At 38.1% G+C, this 13,987-nt stretch overlaps 1 protein-coding gene across 5 annotated transcripts in view; it reads right to left on the reverse strand.

Annotated features, from left to right (window-relative positions):
• The window catches only part of CCDC191 (coiled-coil domain containing 191), a 91,779-nt gene that overhangs the window by 46,125 nt on the left and 31,667 nt on the right, over positions 1–13,987 (reverse strand). For all 5 annotated transcript variants that reach the window (XM_003825115.5, XM_008950428.4, XM_024928212.4 and 2 more), the window contains 2 exons: positions 8,336–8,526; positions 434–683 (listed from right to left, as the gene is read on the reverse strand). In XM_003825115.5, coding sequence (XP_003825163.2) covers positions 434–683; positions 8,336–8,526 — 441 coding nt within the window. The remainder of the gene's footprint in view (positions 1–433; positions 684–8,335; positions 8,527–13,987) is intronic.

The raw sequence follows: 13,987 nt of genomic DNA on the forward strand, positions 1-13,987 counted from the left end.
CTGTGATCTTCTATCAAATTGCTACAATTAGTACATATGACTTTTCTTATTAGAAAAAGAAAAATTTTAAATTTCCCCTCTTGTAAGTCACAAACTCATTTAGAGAAAGGAAATGTCTGATGATCAAAAAGGGGAGTTCAAGAGTTATAGACAGTGCTTTACCTGTCTTTCCCTAAACGAATATTTTACTTAGTTGTTTTAAATGCCCTTTCGATATTAAATCCCTACTAACTTCCAATGATGCCAAAGTTTATATATGATTATAAAAAGAAGATTCAATTCAAGGAAATAAACACTGCCTGAAAGGTAGTGCATTGAGGCAGCTCTAATCTTCTGATAGCCTAGACAAGGCAATCTGACAATGACTGACATACCAGCTATAAAAGCACAAACCTCAAATACAAGTGTTTACTAAGCAGGAAAAACAACGTACCTGTCCATTTTTTACTGGTGGACCCACCATGGCTGTTGCCTCCTCAGGTAGACTGATGCCTGATAACCCATTGGCACTGAGTTTCCCCAGTGATGCTGCCTGCAGCAGTGCATCCATCTTCTTCCTAGTTTCCTCTTTTGTGAGAGCCAGCTCTCTCTTCAGGAGCTTGGCGCCATGCCAATGCTGCCATTCTGTAAAGCAGCGTCGGAGAACTTGTTTCCGGTTATACCCAGTGGCCAGTTGTTGTTTTCTAAGCAACAAAGCACTTCCATTAAAATAAAGAAGCCATTTACAGTTTGTTAATTGATAATATAAATGAAACATAAGTCCAAAAGGGTTCTAGAAATGCTCCATCTTAGCTCTCGCTTAACATTTTATATTAAGCTAAATGAAATTGCTTTATAAATTCCCCAGTGCAAAGGATCTCCTCATAGAAGGTGTCAGCACTTCAACAGATTACCTTCAAGAAGAAAGAGGAACTGTTCTGTTCTCGTGTCACAAGGGCATGTTACATGTTTTTGATTACCATAGTTTCTGAAAGCTTTTGGAGGGGAAAGAGCAAAAAGAAGAGGTACACAAGTAATGACTTTAAAAAGATGAATGCATGAGGGAGACAGAGGTTCAGCTATGCACGAAAATTTTAAAAAGACAGGTTTAGGAGAAAGAGAAAGCAACAAAATTATAACACTTAACAAGTTAAATTGTCAATAATTTAAGTAAAAGGCTTACAAAAATCAAAGTAACACTGAGGGTTGATCTTGTGAAAGAAGAACTGGTCAGGGAAAGGACTGCTAAAGAGAAGGACTCATTTACCAAACCCTTGAACTGAATCCATGTCTGCCCCAAGAAGGTACTTGCTAAGCACTAGATGTGTGAAGGGCAAAGGCAAGGCCCCTGGTCTCATGGAACTCATTTATTTTCTACACCTTCCTAAGGAAGAGCTCACTTTGATTCCTGGAAACTTTATAAATGTTAGGGAATACGACTGAGGGGAGGTTGGGATGTGGTGTTACTGCCAGCCACATTTTCTTCCCAATGGGAATCTGCATTAGGAGATTTGGTGGCAGTCAGTTGAGAATTCAAACATAGAGGTCTGAGATCTATCTATAAGTGAATGGTTATTATCCTGAAGAACTTAGCTGTGAGTGTGGAACTTATTATGTAGTATCAGGGATCAGCTTTGAGGTTCAAAATACACTGTTTAGACACACACTGGATTGTATCTTGGAAAGGTAACTCATATAAGTTCTCCATATCCATTTCTGTTAAACATACATAATGCTTAAGTCTCCTCATGGACTCTTTGGGGTCATATTAAGCAAATCATAAAGTTCTTAACTCAGTGAGTCAGGAGACCATTTCTACAGTTCTTAAATGTTTATAAGACTTTTAAACCTTTTTTTGACTGCAACCTACAGTAAGAAAAAATGTCACATTGTGACTCAATATACGTGTGTGTGTGTGTGTGTAAAAGTTTCACCAAATAATATTTACCCTTACCACAAGAGATATACTCTGATATTTCTAATCTATTCTATATTTCTTTTAAAAATAAGCAACCCTGCTAACAGCATATTTCATTATATTTAAGTGTTTCCTTCTAATGCATTGATAGGTACTCAATAAATACTTAGAAATTCACTCACTGATGGTTTTTGTAATAAAAGTATAATATAGGTGGAAATAAACATTTATGTATGTTTTACTTTTATGAAAACAAATATCTGAGACTGAATAATCTTGAAATAAAAATTTTAGAAGAAATAACAATAAATCAGATAGCAACACAGGTAAGAACAAAGCTCCAAAAATCAGTGTATAAATAGTGAACAAAAAAACCCTGTAACACTTTATTCAAGTGAGTAAAAATCATAAATTTCTACAGGATAGAAGATGTACATTGCTGTGTCTGATTAATGTGAAATTCAATTTCCATCAATCTGCTCTGGAAGGAGGAGTGTGAAATTTACCTGATGTATTAATTTCCTGTTTTTACAGCACAAACAGCCAAAAGCAGCACTGGGGTTTTGACTGTCAAGGAGATTATTTGGACATTATGAAAAGGCAAAGAGAGAAACACTTCTGTAACTATAACAAGACTAAAAAAGTAAGAAAATGAGTAAAAAAATGCATGTTCAATATAGGGCTTAAAGCCCACTCTATAATGGTTGTGCGGGGATATGAAAATGTAGTTGGCCAGGCGCAGTGGCTGATGCCTGTAATCACAGGAATTTGGGAGGCCGAGGTGAGTGGATCACTTGAGCCCAGGTGTTTGAGACTCGGGCCACATAGTGAAACTTCATCTCTACAAAAAATATAAAAATTAGCTGGGCGTGGTGGTGAGTGCCTGTAGTCCCAGCTACTTGGGAGGCTGAAGTGGGAGGATCACCTGAGCCTGGGAAGTGGAAATTGCAGTGAGCCGAGATTGTGCCACTGCACTCCAGCCTGGGCAACAGAGTGAGACCCTGTGTCAAAGAAAAAAAAAAAGTAAAAAAGAAAAAACAGAAAATGTAGTTACAATATCTGTATTTGTGGTTTGAGGCAGAAAGGCAGAAGCACAGAAGCTAGAGATCCAGAGACAAGGATAGTTCCACTACTGTTCTCTTGTAGCTCACTTCAGCAGAGTGACAATGTTGCATATAAGCCAATTTCTATACTTTCTAAAAGATAACACTAAAACATAAATATTTCTAAAAGCGAAAAATCACTTAAATTTCTTAAACCTTAGTCAGATGCAACTTACTTTGGTATGCTCACCTAAAGAAATGGTTTCAGACATAGGTGCCAGATAATCATAAATGGAAGGGCAGAGTTCCCTTATGAAAAATAGCCTATCCCAATTTCCTTGCAATCTGAAATCAGGGAATTTCTAGCCAGAGTATATAAATTGATCATCACAATGATATATAACTGCATGCAGAGAAAGGCAGTCTCTGCTCATCTAAGAATATAAAATACAAAAGGTTTGAATAGGAATTTAAGTATGAACCTTGCTGCCCAGGATGAACACTCAATGATACTGGGTGACTGGTGCATGTTTTGGAACTTACAAGTCAGAAGAAGAACGCTAACTAGACATGGGACACTGGGACAGCAACTGAGTTTCTAAGCCCCAGATTCATCCTCAAAAACAGTGTCAGTAAGCCCTATTATGCTGCCTATCCTACAAGAGTTTTTTTCCTGAGAATCTAATTCAATTTAAAACAACCGTGAAAATATAGAACAAAATTCACATGTAAGGTAATACCCACTGTCTTAGGACAAGACTACTAGATATCTGCAAAGTGTCTTGAACGTTTTAAAAGCAAATGAAAAATGATACATAATCACAAGCTGGTGATCTGATTGAGTGCTGTAATCTGATGCAGAACATAAAAAAGCAGTGACATGAACAGTTACATTTGGGATGAGCAGGTTTAGCTGGAATAGGAATAAACAAGCTCATGCATTCAATCATGTGCCAGGTACCCCCAGGGACAAAATGGAAGATAAAAACTGTTTTAAAAAGTTTTAAAGTTTTAAAGCGAGCCAGGCTATGAAAGCCTTGTCCTCTGCCTGTGTGACAAAGAGATCAGGAGCTTTACCAGGTGAAGATACCATGCGGCTTCTGGCTGCTCACCTGCATACCCACGTGAGCAGAGGGAAGGACAATTGAACATGATTAACAGGAACACTCCGTAAATGATTTCCAAAAGAACACTGAAATCCGGAGTACTGGAAATGAGAATATCTGACGGCCTATTTTCAATTCAGCCTCACTTCTCCTCCCCACCTCCAGGTGAGCCTGGCGGGTTCACCCTGACCTGTTCCTACACAAGACTGCCTATGTACTAGTTTACTAGTTCTTATCCAAATTAAAAAATGCCCTTTTCTACTTAGCCACATTCTGCCTCTTTCAGAAGGTGGGTCCCATGAATTTCTATTTCTAGAAAGCTCCCCAGGGGATCATAATGGAGGTGGGACCCATGAATTTCTATTTCTAGAAAGCTCTCCAGGGAATCATAATGAAGGATGTCATTCATGTGTATGTCCCTCCTAAGTATTTATCTTATGGTGTCTTCTGTTGCAATTGTGTTAAATATTTGGGTACAATTTTAACTTCCCCATTTAGATAAAAAACTCCTAGAAGGCAATAATGTTTAATAATTTTGTTCCCCCATCCTATCCCCAGGACTTAGGAGAGGATCTAGTATACAGTAAACATCAGTAAAGCTGGTTGACTGAATGAATTTATCCCAATCAAACAGTATGAACGAATGAATGACCAAACGAATGAGATGGTCTGAAGAATGCCAAAGGGCCAGTTTTTTTCACTGGCCTGCCACAGTACCCTCAAATCTCTGTCACTCCCACTTTGGGCACTGTTTCCAGACAGTGCCTGTTAAAATAAAAAAAAAAATGTCCCGGGAGGGATAACATATCAAATGAGAATTACAGTAACAAAGAACGAAGGGCTTGAGGGACAAAGGGAAGAGGTAAAAGCATGTTCCAGGAAAGGCCCAGAGCACTGGTGCAAGAGAGGGCAGGATTAAAGACTGTGGAGGTTAATACAGAGAAGGGCAGAGATGCGGCCCAGGACAGAATTGAGAAATCTGGGAAGCAGGGCTCAGGAAGGACTGGCAGAAGATTTTTCTAAAATTTTTATTTTAATTTATCCATAGTTATTGGGGTAGAGGTGGTATTCACTTACATGAGTAAGTTTTTAAGTAGTGATTTATGAGATTTTGGTGCAGATGTTGAAAACAAACCATGTTTCTTCCCAATTTTGTCTGGGGCTAGCTGTAAATGCAGACAGAAAGGGGGAGAGGAGGAATGGAAGATCTGGAACCAACTTTCAAAAATGAACACACTAAGGAAATTGAATATACAGTTCAAATTTCAATACCACCATGTCAAATGGTCTAATTTAGTGTGTATACTAGAATTTTGCTGTATTACTAAGTGAATCCTCAGGGTTTGGAAATATTTGTTCATGTTGAAGCTGCATCACAATATTGTAAGGAAATTTTGTAACATTATTGCCATAACTTCTCTTAAAATAATAAACATGAACAAAAACAGAGTAACCACAATTCCTATTAGGAAAAGCAAGATGCATTTTTAGAAGAAATAAGTGGATGACTCCTTGGACTGCAAGTGAGACTCAGCACAGGCTCAACAAGGAAAGATGGTCGCTAAATTACAAATAAAAAGAGAGAGATTTGTGGTTGCTTCAGAGAGAAAGTGGGAAGAACAGAAAGAAAAGGGGCAAAAGAAAAAAGCCCACAAGTCTGGGCCCTTCATGGCGGACAGGCCAGTGAGCGGAAATCGAGGTGGCAAACACACACGTCAGTGAGGTGAGCTAGAGGATGAGGAAAACAACTGACATTTAAATAACGAACATAATAAGTAATTTCAATGTCCAGGTGAGTGAACCACAGAATTACCTGTGTTTTGTCAATCTGGTCAGAGCTAAGTTTCTATAATGAGTAACCACGATAATAAATGCTCTCTCCTATCCCTGAGCTGTCTAGAAAGAATGCTTCAAAACCCTATCAAGTTAAATTGCAGGAGAGGAAGCAACTGAGTTCTTCATTTGTTCCCTGACTTGCTTATTATTCAACAAGTATGGATTTGGTGTCCATTGAGGCTGCTCTTTGCTTTGTGACCTTGAGTCATTTACTGTCTCTGGGCCTTACTTTTATCATCTGTAAAACGAGGGGCTGGATCAGATGATCCTTGAGGTGCCTTCCTGCTCTGGGATTTTTTTTGCTCTAAAGCTTTATAGTAAAAAATTATTGTAAGTTAAATGTTTTCTAACTCTGGCAGTTAAAAAATGTTTAGTATCCATTCTAAACATTTAAAAATAGTCACCTGAAAATAATTCACAGATACAAGAAAAAGTTCTGAGAAGATCTTTTTTAAAAAATTGGCACATTATACTATTATGAAATCCCTATTTAGTGCTTTTATATTTAAAGTTTAATTGGAACGGAATCTTAAATTTTCCAGATTTTCCTTATACAAGTTTCTTCTAGCATGTAAATCTCATAGGCCACTTTTAACTTCAACATCCAAGTGTCCACTCATTTTATGCCTGCACTCACATTGCATCCACTTTACAACCCGTTTCCCTTCTTTATCCAACAAATCCTGCCAGCTATTCCTTTCTGAGTAAGCTATCATCCTAATTCCTTGTATCAATCACTAGGTCCTGAGATTTTAGAAACAAACTATGGGAGAGTTTTCTGTGTTGGCCTCTATTTTTTTCACCAAAGATTTCTCCCAGCATATCATAGGAAAGGGAGATTGACTAGGTCACCCTCCTGCTTAAAAAACCTTCAAGGATTCACTTTTTTTTTTTTTTTTTAAACCAAAGACTACCTTAACTCCATGTCCTGGCATTCAAGGCCATTCAGAAGTTGACGTACTTGACAACCACATGCTTGATAATCTCCAGTCAATCCAGACGGCTATGCTTCATGCCATCATCCCAGTCTCCCCATCTCTACCTAGGAACATCCTATTGACCATGAAAAGCTCAGCTCAAGGCCCATCTTCTTGATAATGCCTTTCCTGGCACTATTTAGGAATCTCCTTAGCCACAGCTACACATTCTTGCCACGTTCTCAGCAGCAGATGGAGATGTATTATTCAGTTTACAATACTCCTCAACACCTATACAGTCTCTAGATGTTGTTTTGCCCATTCAACTGTGAGTTCTTTGAGGACAAGGGGCCATGCACCAGTCTCCAGGCCTGATGCTATCACAGGATTGCACAACTTTAAGAGGCACCATGCCCTTCTACGTAACAATACTTACATTTATCATTCATGTGATTTTTCATCCTGAATGAATGACAGAACTGCCAGTAGAGAAGTGATTACTTATAAAAACATGAATTTCTCCCCAACCCCTAAGTAAACAAATGGTTCCTTCACATGGACACACAGAGGGGAACAGCACACACCAGGGCCTGTTGAGGGGTGGAGGATGAGGGGAGGAAACTTAAGAGGATGGGTCAATAGGTGCAGCAAACCACCATGGCATACGTATACCTATATAACAAACCTGCACGTTCTGCACATCATTTATCACTTTTTTTTAGAAGAAATAAAGAAAAACAAACAACCAAATGGTTCCTTTTACATCTGTGATTTTGATTCAAGAATGCAAACTTGAACTTGTAAATAATAATAAGAAAATTATTTGATTTTAAGATGATGGAATAAAGAAAGCCTCATTTGAAGGCAGAATTCTGTGTCATTCACAAACATAAGAAGGAGCTGTTATAAAGGTGTCAAAAAACCTCTAAATAAGGTGTGGAACAAAAGATGGTAGAGTGGGAGGAATCACTTTGGCAGGTTGGCCCTCCCAGATGGATGTTCTCTGTGTCCTTAATTAACATTTTATGTGCAGACAGTGATTTCTATGAATGAGAATTATTGGCATATAAGCCAAACACCCTCTTTTGAATTGTAAGATGGTCCAGGGTACAATGCTACTACACCAGAACGCATGGGAAAATCCTAATACTTGCTTCCATTAAAGAAAGAAGATCATGTACAATGTATATTTTATTTTATTTTATTTTACTTTATTGGAGACAGGATCTCACTATGTTCCCCAGGCTGGTCTTGAACTCCTAGGCTCGAGTGATCCTTCTGCCTTAGCCTTCTGAGTAGCTGGAATTACAGGCACACCCCACTGCTCCCGGCTAGCACATTTAAATAATTTTGTTTACTTATAATTTTCAGTAAAATTTTCTAGTTTGAGATGTAACATAGAAAAACTGTGATTACCATATTTCATAAGTGGTTAAGATTATTCTAGTTGGCATGTGTAAAGTTTATTTGTGGATTCTTCAGGAGGGAAGTATCCTAGATAAACATACTAGATTTTCACAATACAAATAACGATACCTGTTTTCTTCCCTAAGATCATTTTCCAAGGCTTGAGTCTCCCGCTCCAACTTCTGGAATCTTGTGTAGTCTCTCCAGGCCCGCAGGACCTTCAGCCGAATCTTCCAGTCAGACAGGGTCCCAGCTTTCCCCAGCTTAATCCTATGATCAAGAATCAGCTTGTGCCAGGCAGCGAAATACCGTTTTTGACACTGCAGCGGAAATATTAGGAAAATCACCACCCATCAGCGCTAGTGTTTCTAATATCTAACACTGACAGCCCTCTCCTCAGATTTTCCCCTCACACTTTTAAAAACAAATACAGGAACTGTTGTCTTAATGGAAAGGAAGAGACAAAGCACAATTCCTTTATGCTAATAATGACAAGGAATATTCAATCATGCAAATGAGGCATTCTCAGCCTCACAACTTAAACTAAAATACTTCATTGTCATTGTAAGCCACCAGTCCCATGGGGAGCTGGAATAAGTCACATCTACGACATGAACCAAGGGGCTTGTTTGAGAAGCTTGAAAACTTGTTTCCAACATGACTCCCCCTGCCAGGTGTCTTGGAGCTCAAAATACCAACCATTTAATTCATTACCGTTTCTGACACACTAGTGTCCACACAAGTGAACGGGGGAGATTCCATGAAGATGGGATGGAGTCTCTGGTCCCTGAGAATAAGACAGCTATAAACAACAAAATCAGCTGGGCTACTACCACTGACCACTTTAGGGCTTTGGTGAGTCTAGAAAGACTAGATGTTCAGGCTGCCTATAATCTTCCACTACATGCACTTGACAGCAAATTAGACAAGGTCTACTGATCCTAAGGATGTCCCCAAAGCAGTACTTTACTCATGATCCTAGTCTAAGAAAATCACTGAGACCTAGTCCTTGCTTATATCTTCTCTCTTTTCAGCAAACTTTACATTCCTTCTAGATCAAATTACTTTCAGCTTTTGGCCTTGACACCAACCATGCCATTTCATACTTTCCTATGTTCATATTAAGTTGGTGCAAAAGTAATTGCGGTTTTTGCCATTGCTTTTCATAGCCAAAAACTGCAGTAACTTTTGCACCAACCTAATACTAATTTCTCTGTCCCTCTTTTCTGCCTTCTTTCTGCCTAACTACGGTAGTCACCTCTCTCAGGAAGCCCTCCTGTTACCAATCCCTCTACCCAAATGTAACTGCCCATCCACTGTGTTCCTATAACAATCTATGCTTTCTTCAGCCAAAACACCCAACACACTATATTGTAATCACCAGTTTACTTTACTCCCCTAGACTGTGAGCCTCCTGAGAGAAGGGAATAGGTCTCATAAATGGGAATGGTAAATCTGACAGTGGCACTGAGTGTGGGGAGCATTAAAACAAAAACTAACCTCATAGAAAGTGACTTTGTGGGAAGTATGGGGGATTTGCCAGTTTCAAGGATTTGCCAGATTTATCAGGCAAATATTTACTGCTTCTTTCTCTATAAAAATACTTAACTTTCTTCATTTCAGCATTTGCTAAGCAACCATCACTGTGTTTCAATTTGGGGACTCTGCACAAAATTGTTTGATATGACCCCTACTTCTAAGAGGTTACAGGGAAAGAGGATGTATCAATGAAAAGACCAATAACATAAGAGAGCATCTACTAGAATTCTTAGAAATTGTCTATTTGGCCAGAAATGTTTTCCAAACAGGGTATTAGTTTATATTCTTGTTTAGACAAACTAAACAATATTCTTCATTATAATTTCTCATTAGGAGAAACCATGGCAAACTTTAAAAAGCCCTCTCCATATGTCAAATAAGGCACATGTTCTAGACCTTCACCTTAGATCTTTTGGAGAGGATGAAAGGGAGGAAGGGAGAGAGGAAGGAAAGGAGATTTGCTGAATACTGGATACTCTTTCAGTTGTAATAGGGAGAAGAGATACAGCTGGCCAGGTTGAGGGGTATGCCTTTTGCATCATTTGTTTACCTGTTCCACAAAATACAGCATGAAAAAAAATGGTGTTAACTTGTGTGCCATGATTGAAAGAAAATGTTCTGTGTCTGTTTACCAAATCCCCTTAAGAAATTCCTCTTGAATGACCTGGTAAAATATTCTATGTGTAGCTATCTCTAATTTTAACTTCAGGATTATTTCAAATGATGAAATAGTACAAACATAATCCATCTTGATAATAATAACACTATTAATAGTATCCTTTGATTCTGACAATCCTTTTCTTTGTAAAGTTCAAAGCATCTTACGTGTACTATTTTTATTGATTTGTAAACCATCATTATAAAATAAAGATTGTAGATATTATTATGATTTACTTCACCAAGCTAAAACTTCAAGTAGAGAAAGGTTTAATGACTAAAATCACAAGTAAAGAGTTAGTGTTACACCTAAGGCTGAAACTGAAACATTCCAGCATCCTGATGACTCTAATCTATTAGGCAAAAACATCTCTCCTGAAAAAGAAAGGCACATTTTTTGCTGCTTTTATAGTGAAAGAAAACTGTATACATAACTTACCGTGGTAGAAAAGCATTGGTTAGGAACATATCTGAATGTAGGAGGGGAAATTTTGAGTTTATAAATTCTATAGTCAATATGTTTCTTTAAAAATACTTATGTTGAGACTTTGAGACCAAAATGATCAGTTTTAAAGGCCTATAATTCAGGTTCACCACACAGAAGCTAACAAGAGCAAAGTGACAAACCTGTATGGCAACTACTTTCTTGAAATTGACTTGCTATTGGTTTTTTCCCTGCCTGCTCAAAAAAACCAATCCCATTAAAATTTAAATTAAAAAAAAAAGTGTGAATCAAGAATAGCTGCTTAGTTATTCTTGATTCATAGCAAACATTATCCAGGTATACAGGAGTCCCATAAATGTGTTCGAAGAAAATATTTGGGAAAGGAATATACTCAGTTCCGTCTTCTCTGGAAAAAGTTGCTAGTTCTGTTTTTATTTAGAAGGGTGGCATACTTCCACAGACCTGAACTATTTATTCTTTCTATTCCTCCCTCCCCCCAGCTTACTTCCTGATACTCCCAGGCCTGCTTCTCCTCGTTACTTTTCTATACGTTGGAACTACAATAGTGCTCTATCCCTTTGCTTTTTAAAACAAGATGTATGATTTAAAACCACAACTGGGTTGTTCTGTTTAAGCCAGGAGAACTTAAGTTTTAACTAGCCAGGTAACTAGTCTGATTTCCCTCCATTTATTTCCTAGTTCATTTATTTTTGTACCATGTTTTTATTTCTGTTAGATTTTCAAATATAGTCAGGCATTCTTTTCCTAACTTCCATCATCTCTTTATCATAGTTGTGGTAATAATTAAGGCTTGATATAGGTAAATAAAATACAGAAAGTCACTGAAGGAAGAACTGTTCCTAAGTACCTATCTATAATAATTTCTAAAATAAAATACTACCTGGTGAAATTTAGAAACTTTTAAAGTGAAATGGTGTCCTCCCCACAAAATCTTCCACAATACATCATTTGGTTGTTAAGGATTCCACTGAAGAGAAGAAATGACAGCTCGCTCTGCTAAATTTATTACCTGCACTGGAGTTGCCCTCGTTCTGTTAGCCAGAAAAGCTCTTCCCTGAAGTGTAATCACACTACTGTCACTAGGAATGATTGACGTTAGGTGGAACAGCAATTTGCTATCTAATCTTCATTGTAATTCTAACCCTGTCACTAGAGATGCTTGTTCTGATTAATGAAGTGGGTAACTCATCAAAATTCCTCAGCTATTTCTCTTTTGTCAGAAAGCTCAGTGATAATTGCATCAAAATTCTCCGTCATGGAAAAATAAACAATGAATTGTTAAGAGGACAAAAATGTCAACAAGTTTACAATTTATTTTTGCTGAATGGAACTAACTTTGGTGCAACTAATGGTCTAGGGAAGTTGGCAAAGGCTGGAATGTCAGGAAGAAAGCTACATTCTACACCCAGGCCCCTAAGTGACTCCTTGCTGTTCTCAGGCCAAAAGAAGAGAAACTCTATTGCTACAAAAGGGAGCAATCCTCAACTTCTCTTTTCCTTTGTGGGCTACTGTGGCTGGGCAGGAGACCCCACAGATGCTATGAAGTCCCTGGGGATTAGAGAGGTAGTTTTAAGTTGAAATGAGGAAGGAGAAAAAAAATTAATAAAAAATGGGGATCCTTTCAACATAGTGTTGGAAGTTCTGGCCAGGGCAATCAGGCAGGAGAAGGAAATAAAGGGTATTCAATTAGGAAAAGAGGAAGTCAAATTGTCCCTGTTTGCAGATGACATGATTGTATATCTAGAAAACCCCATCGTCTCAGCCCAAAATCTCCTTAAGCTGATAAGCAACTTCAGCAAAGTCTCAGGATACAAAATCAATGTGCAAAAACCATAAGCATTGTTATACACCAATAAGAGACAAACAGAGAGCCAAATCATGAGTGAACTCCCATTCACATTTGCTTCAAAGAGAATAAAATACCTAGGAATCCAACTTACAAGGGATGTGAAGGACCTCTTCAAGGAGAACTACAAACCACTGCTCAATGAAATAAAAGAGGATACAAACAAATGGAAGAACATTCCATGCTCATGGGTAGAAAGAATCAATATTGTGAAAATGGCCATACTGCCCAAGGTAATTTATAGATTCAGTGCTATCCCCATCAAGCTACCAATGACTTTCTTCACAGAATTGGAAAAAACTACTTTAAAGTTCATATGGAACCAAAAAAGAGCCTGCATTGCCAAGTCAATCCTAAGCCAAAAGAACAAAGCTGGAGGCATCTCACTACCTGACTTCAAACTATACTACAAGGCTACAGTAACCAAAACAGCATGGTACTGGTACCAAAACAGAGATATAGACCAATGGAACAGAACAGAGCCCTCAGAAATAATGCCACATATGTACAACTATCTGATCTTTGACAAACCTGACAAAAGCAATGGGGAAAGGATTCCCTATTTAATAAATGGTGCTGGGAAAACTGGCTAGCCATATGGAGAAAGCTGAAAATGGATCGCTTCCTTACACCTTATACAAAAATTAATTCAAGATGGATTAAAGACTTAAATGTTAGCCCTAAAACCATAAAAACCCTAGCAGAAAACCTAGGCAATACCATTCAGGACATAGGCATGGGCAAGGACTTCATGTCTAAAACACCAAAAGCAATGGCAACAAAAGCCAAAATTGACAAATGGGATCTAATTAAACTAAAGAGCTTCTGCACAGCAAAAGAAACTACCATCAGAGTGAACAGGCAACCTACAGAATGGGAGAAAATTTTTGCAATCTACTCATCTGACAAAGGGCTAATATCCAGAATCTACAATGAACTCAAACAAATTTACAAGAAAAAAATATACAACCCCATCAACAAGTGGGCGAAGGATTTGAACACTTCTCAAAAGAAGACATTTATGCAGCCAAAAGACACATGAAAAAATGCTCATCATCACTGGCCATCAGAGAAATGCAAATCAATACCACAATGAAATACCATCTCACACCAGTTAGAATGGCGATTATTAAAAAGTCAGGAAACAACAGGTGCTGGAGAGGATGTGGAGAAATAGGAATACTTTTACACTGTTGGTGGGACTGTAAACTAGTTCAACCGTTGTGGAAGTCAGTGTGGCGATTCCTCAGGGATCTAGAACTAGAAATACCAT

This window comes from Pan paniscus, chromosome 2 (assembly GCF_029289425.2).
Source record: "Pan paniscus chromosome 2, NHGRI_mPanPan1-v2.0_pri, whole genome shotgun sequence".
NCBI lineage: Eukaryota > Metazoa > Chordata > Mammalia > Primates > Hominidae > Pan > Pan paniscus.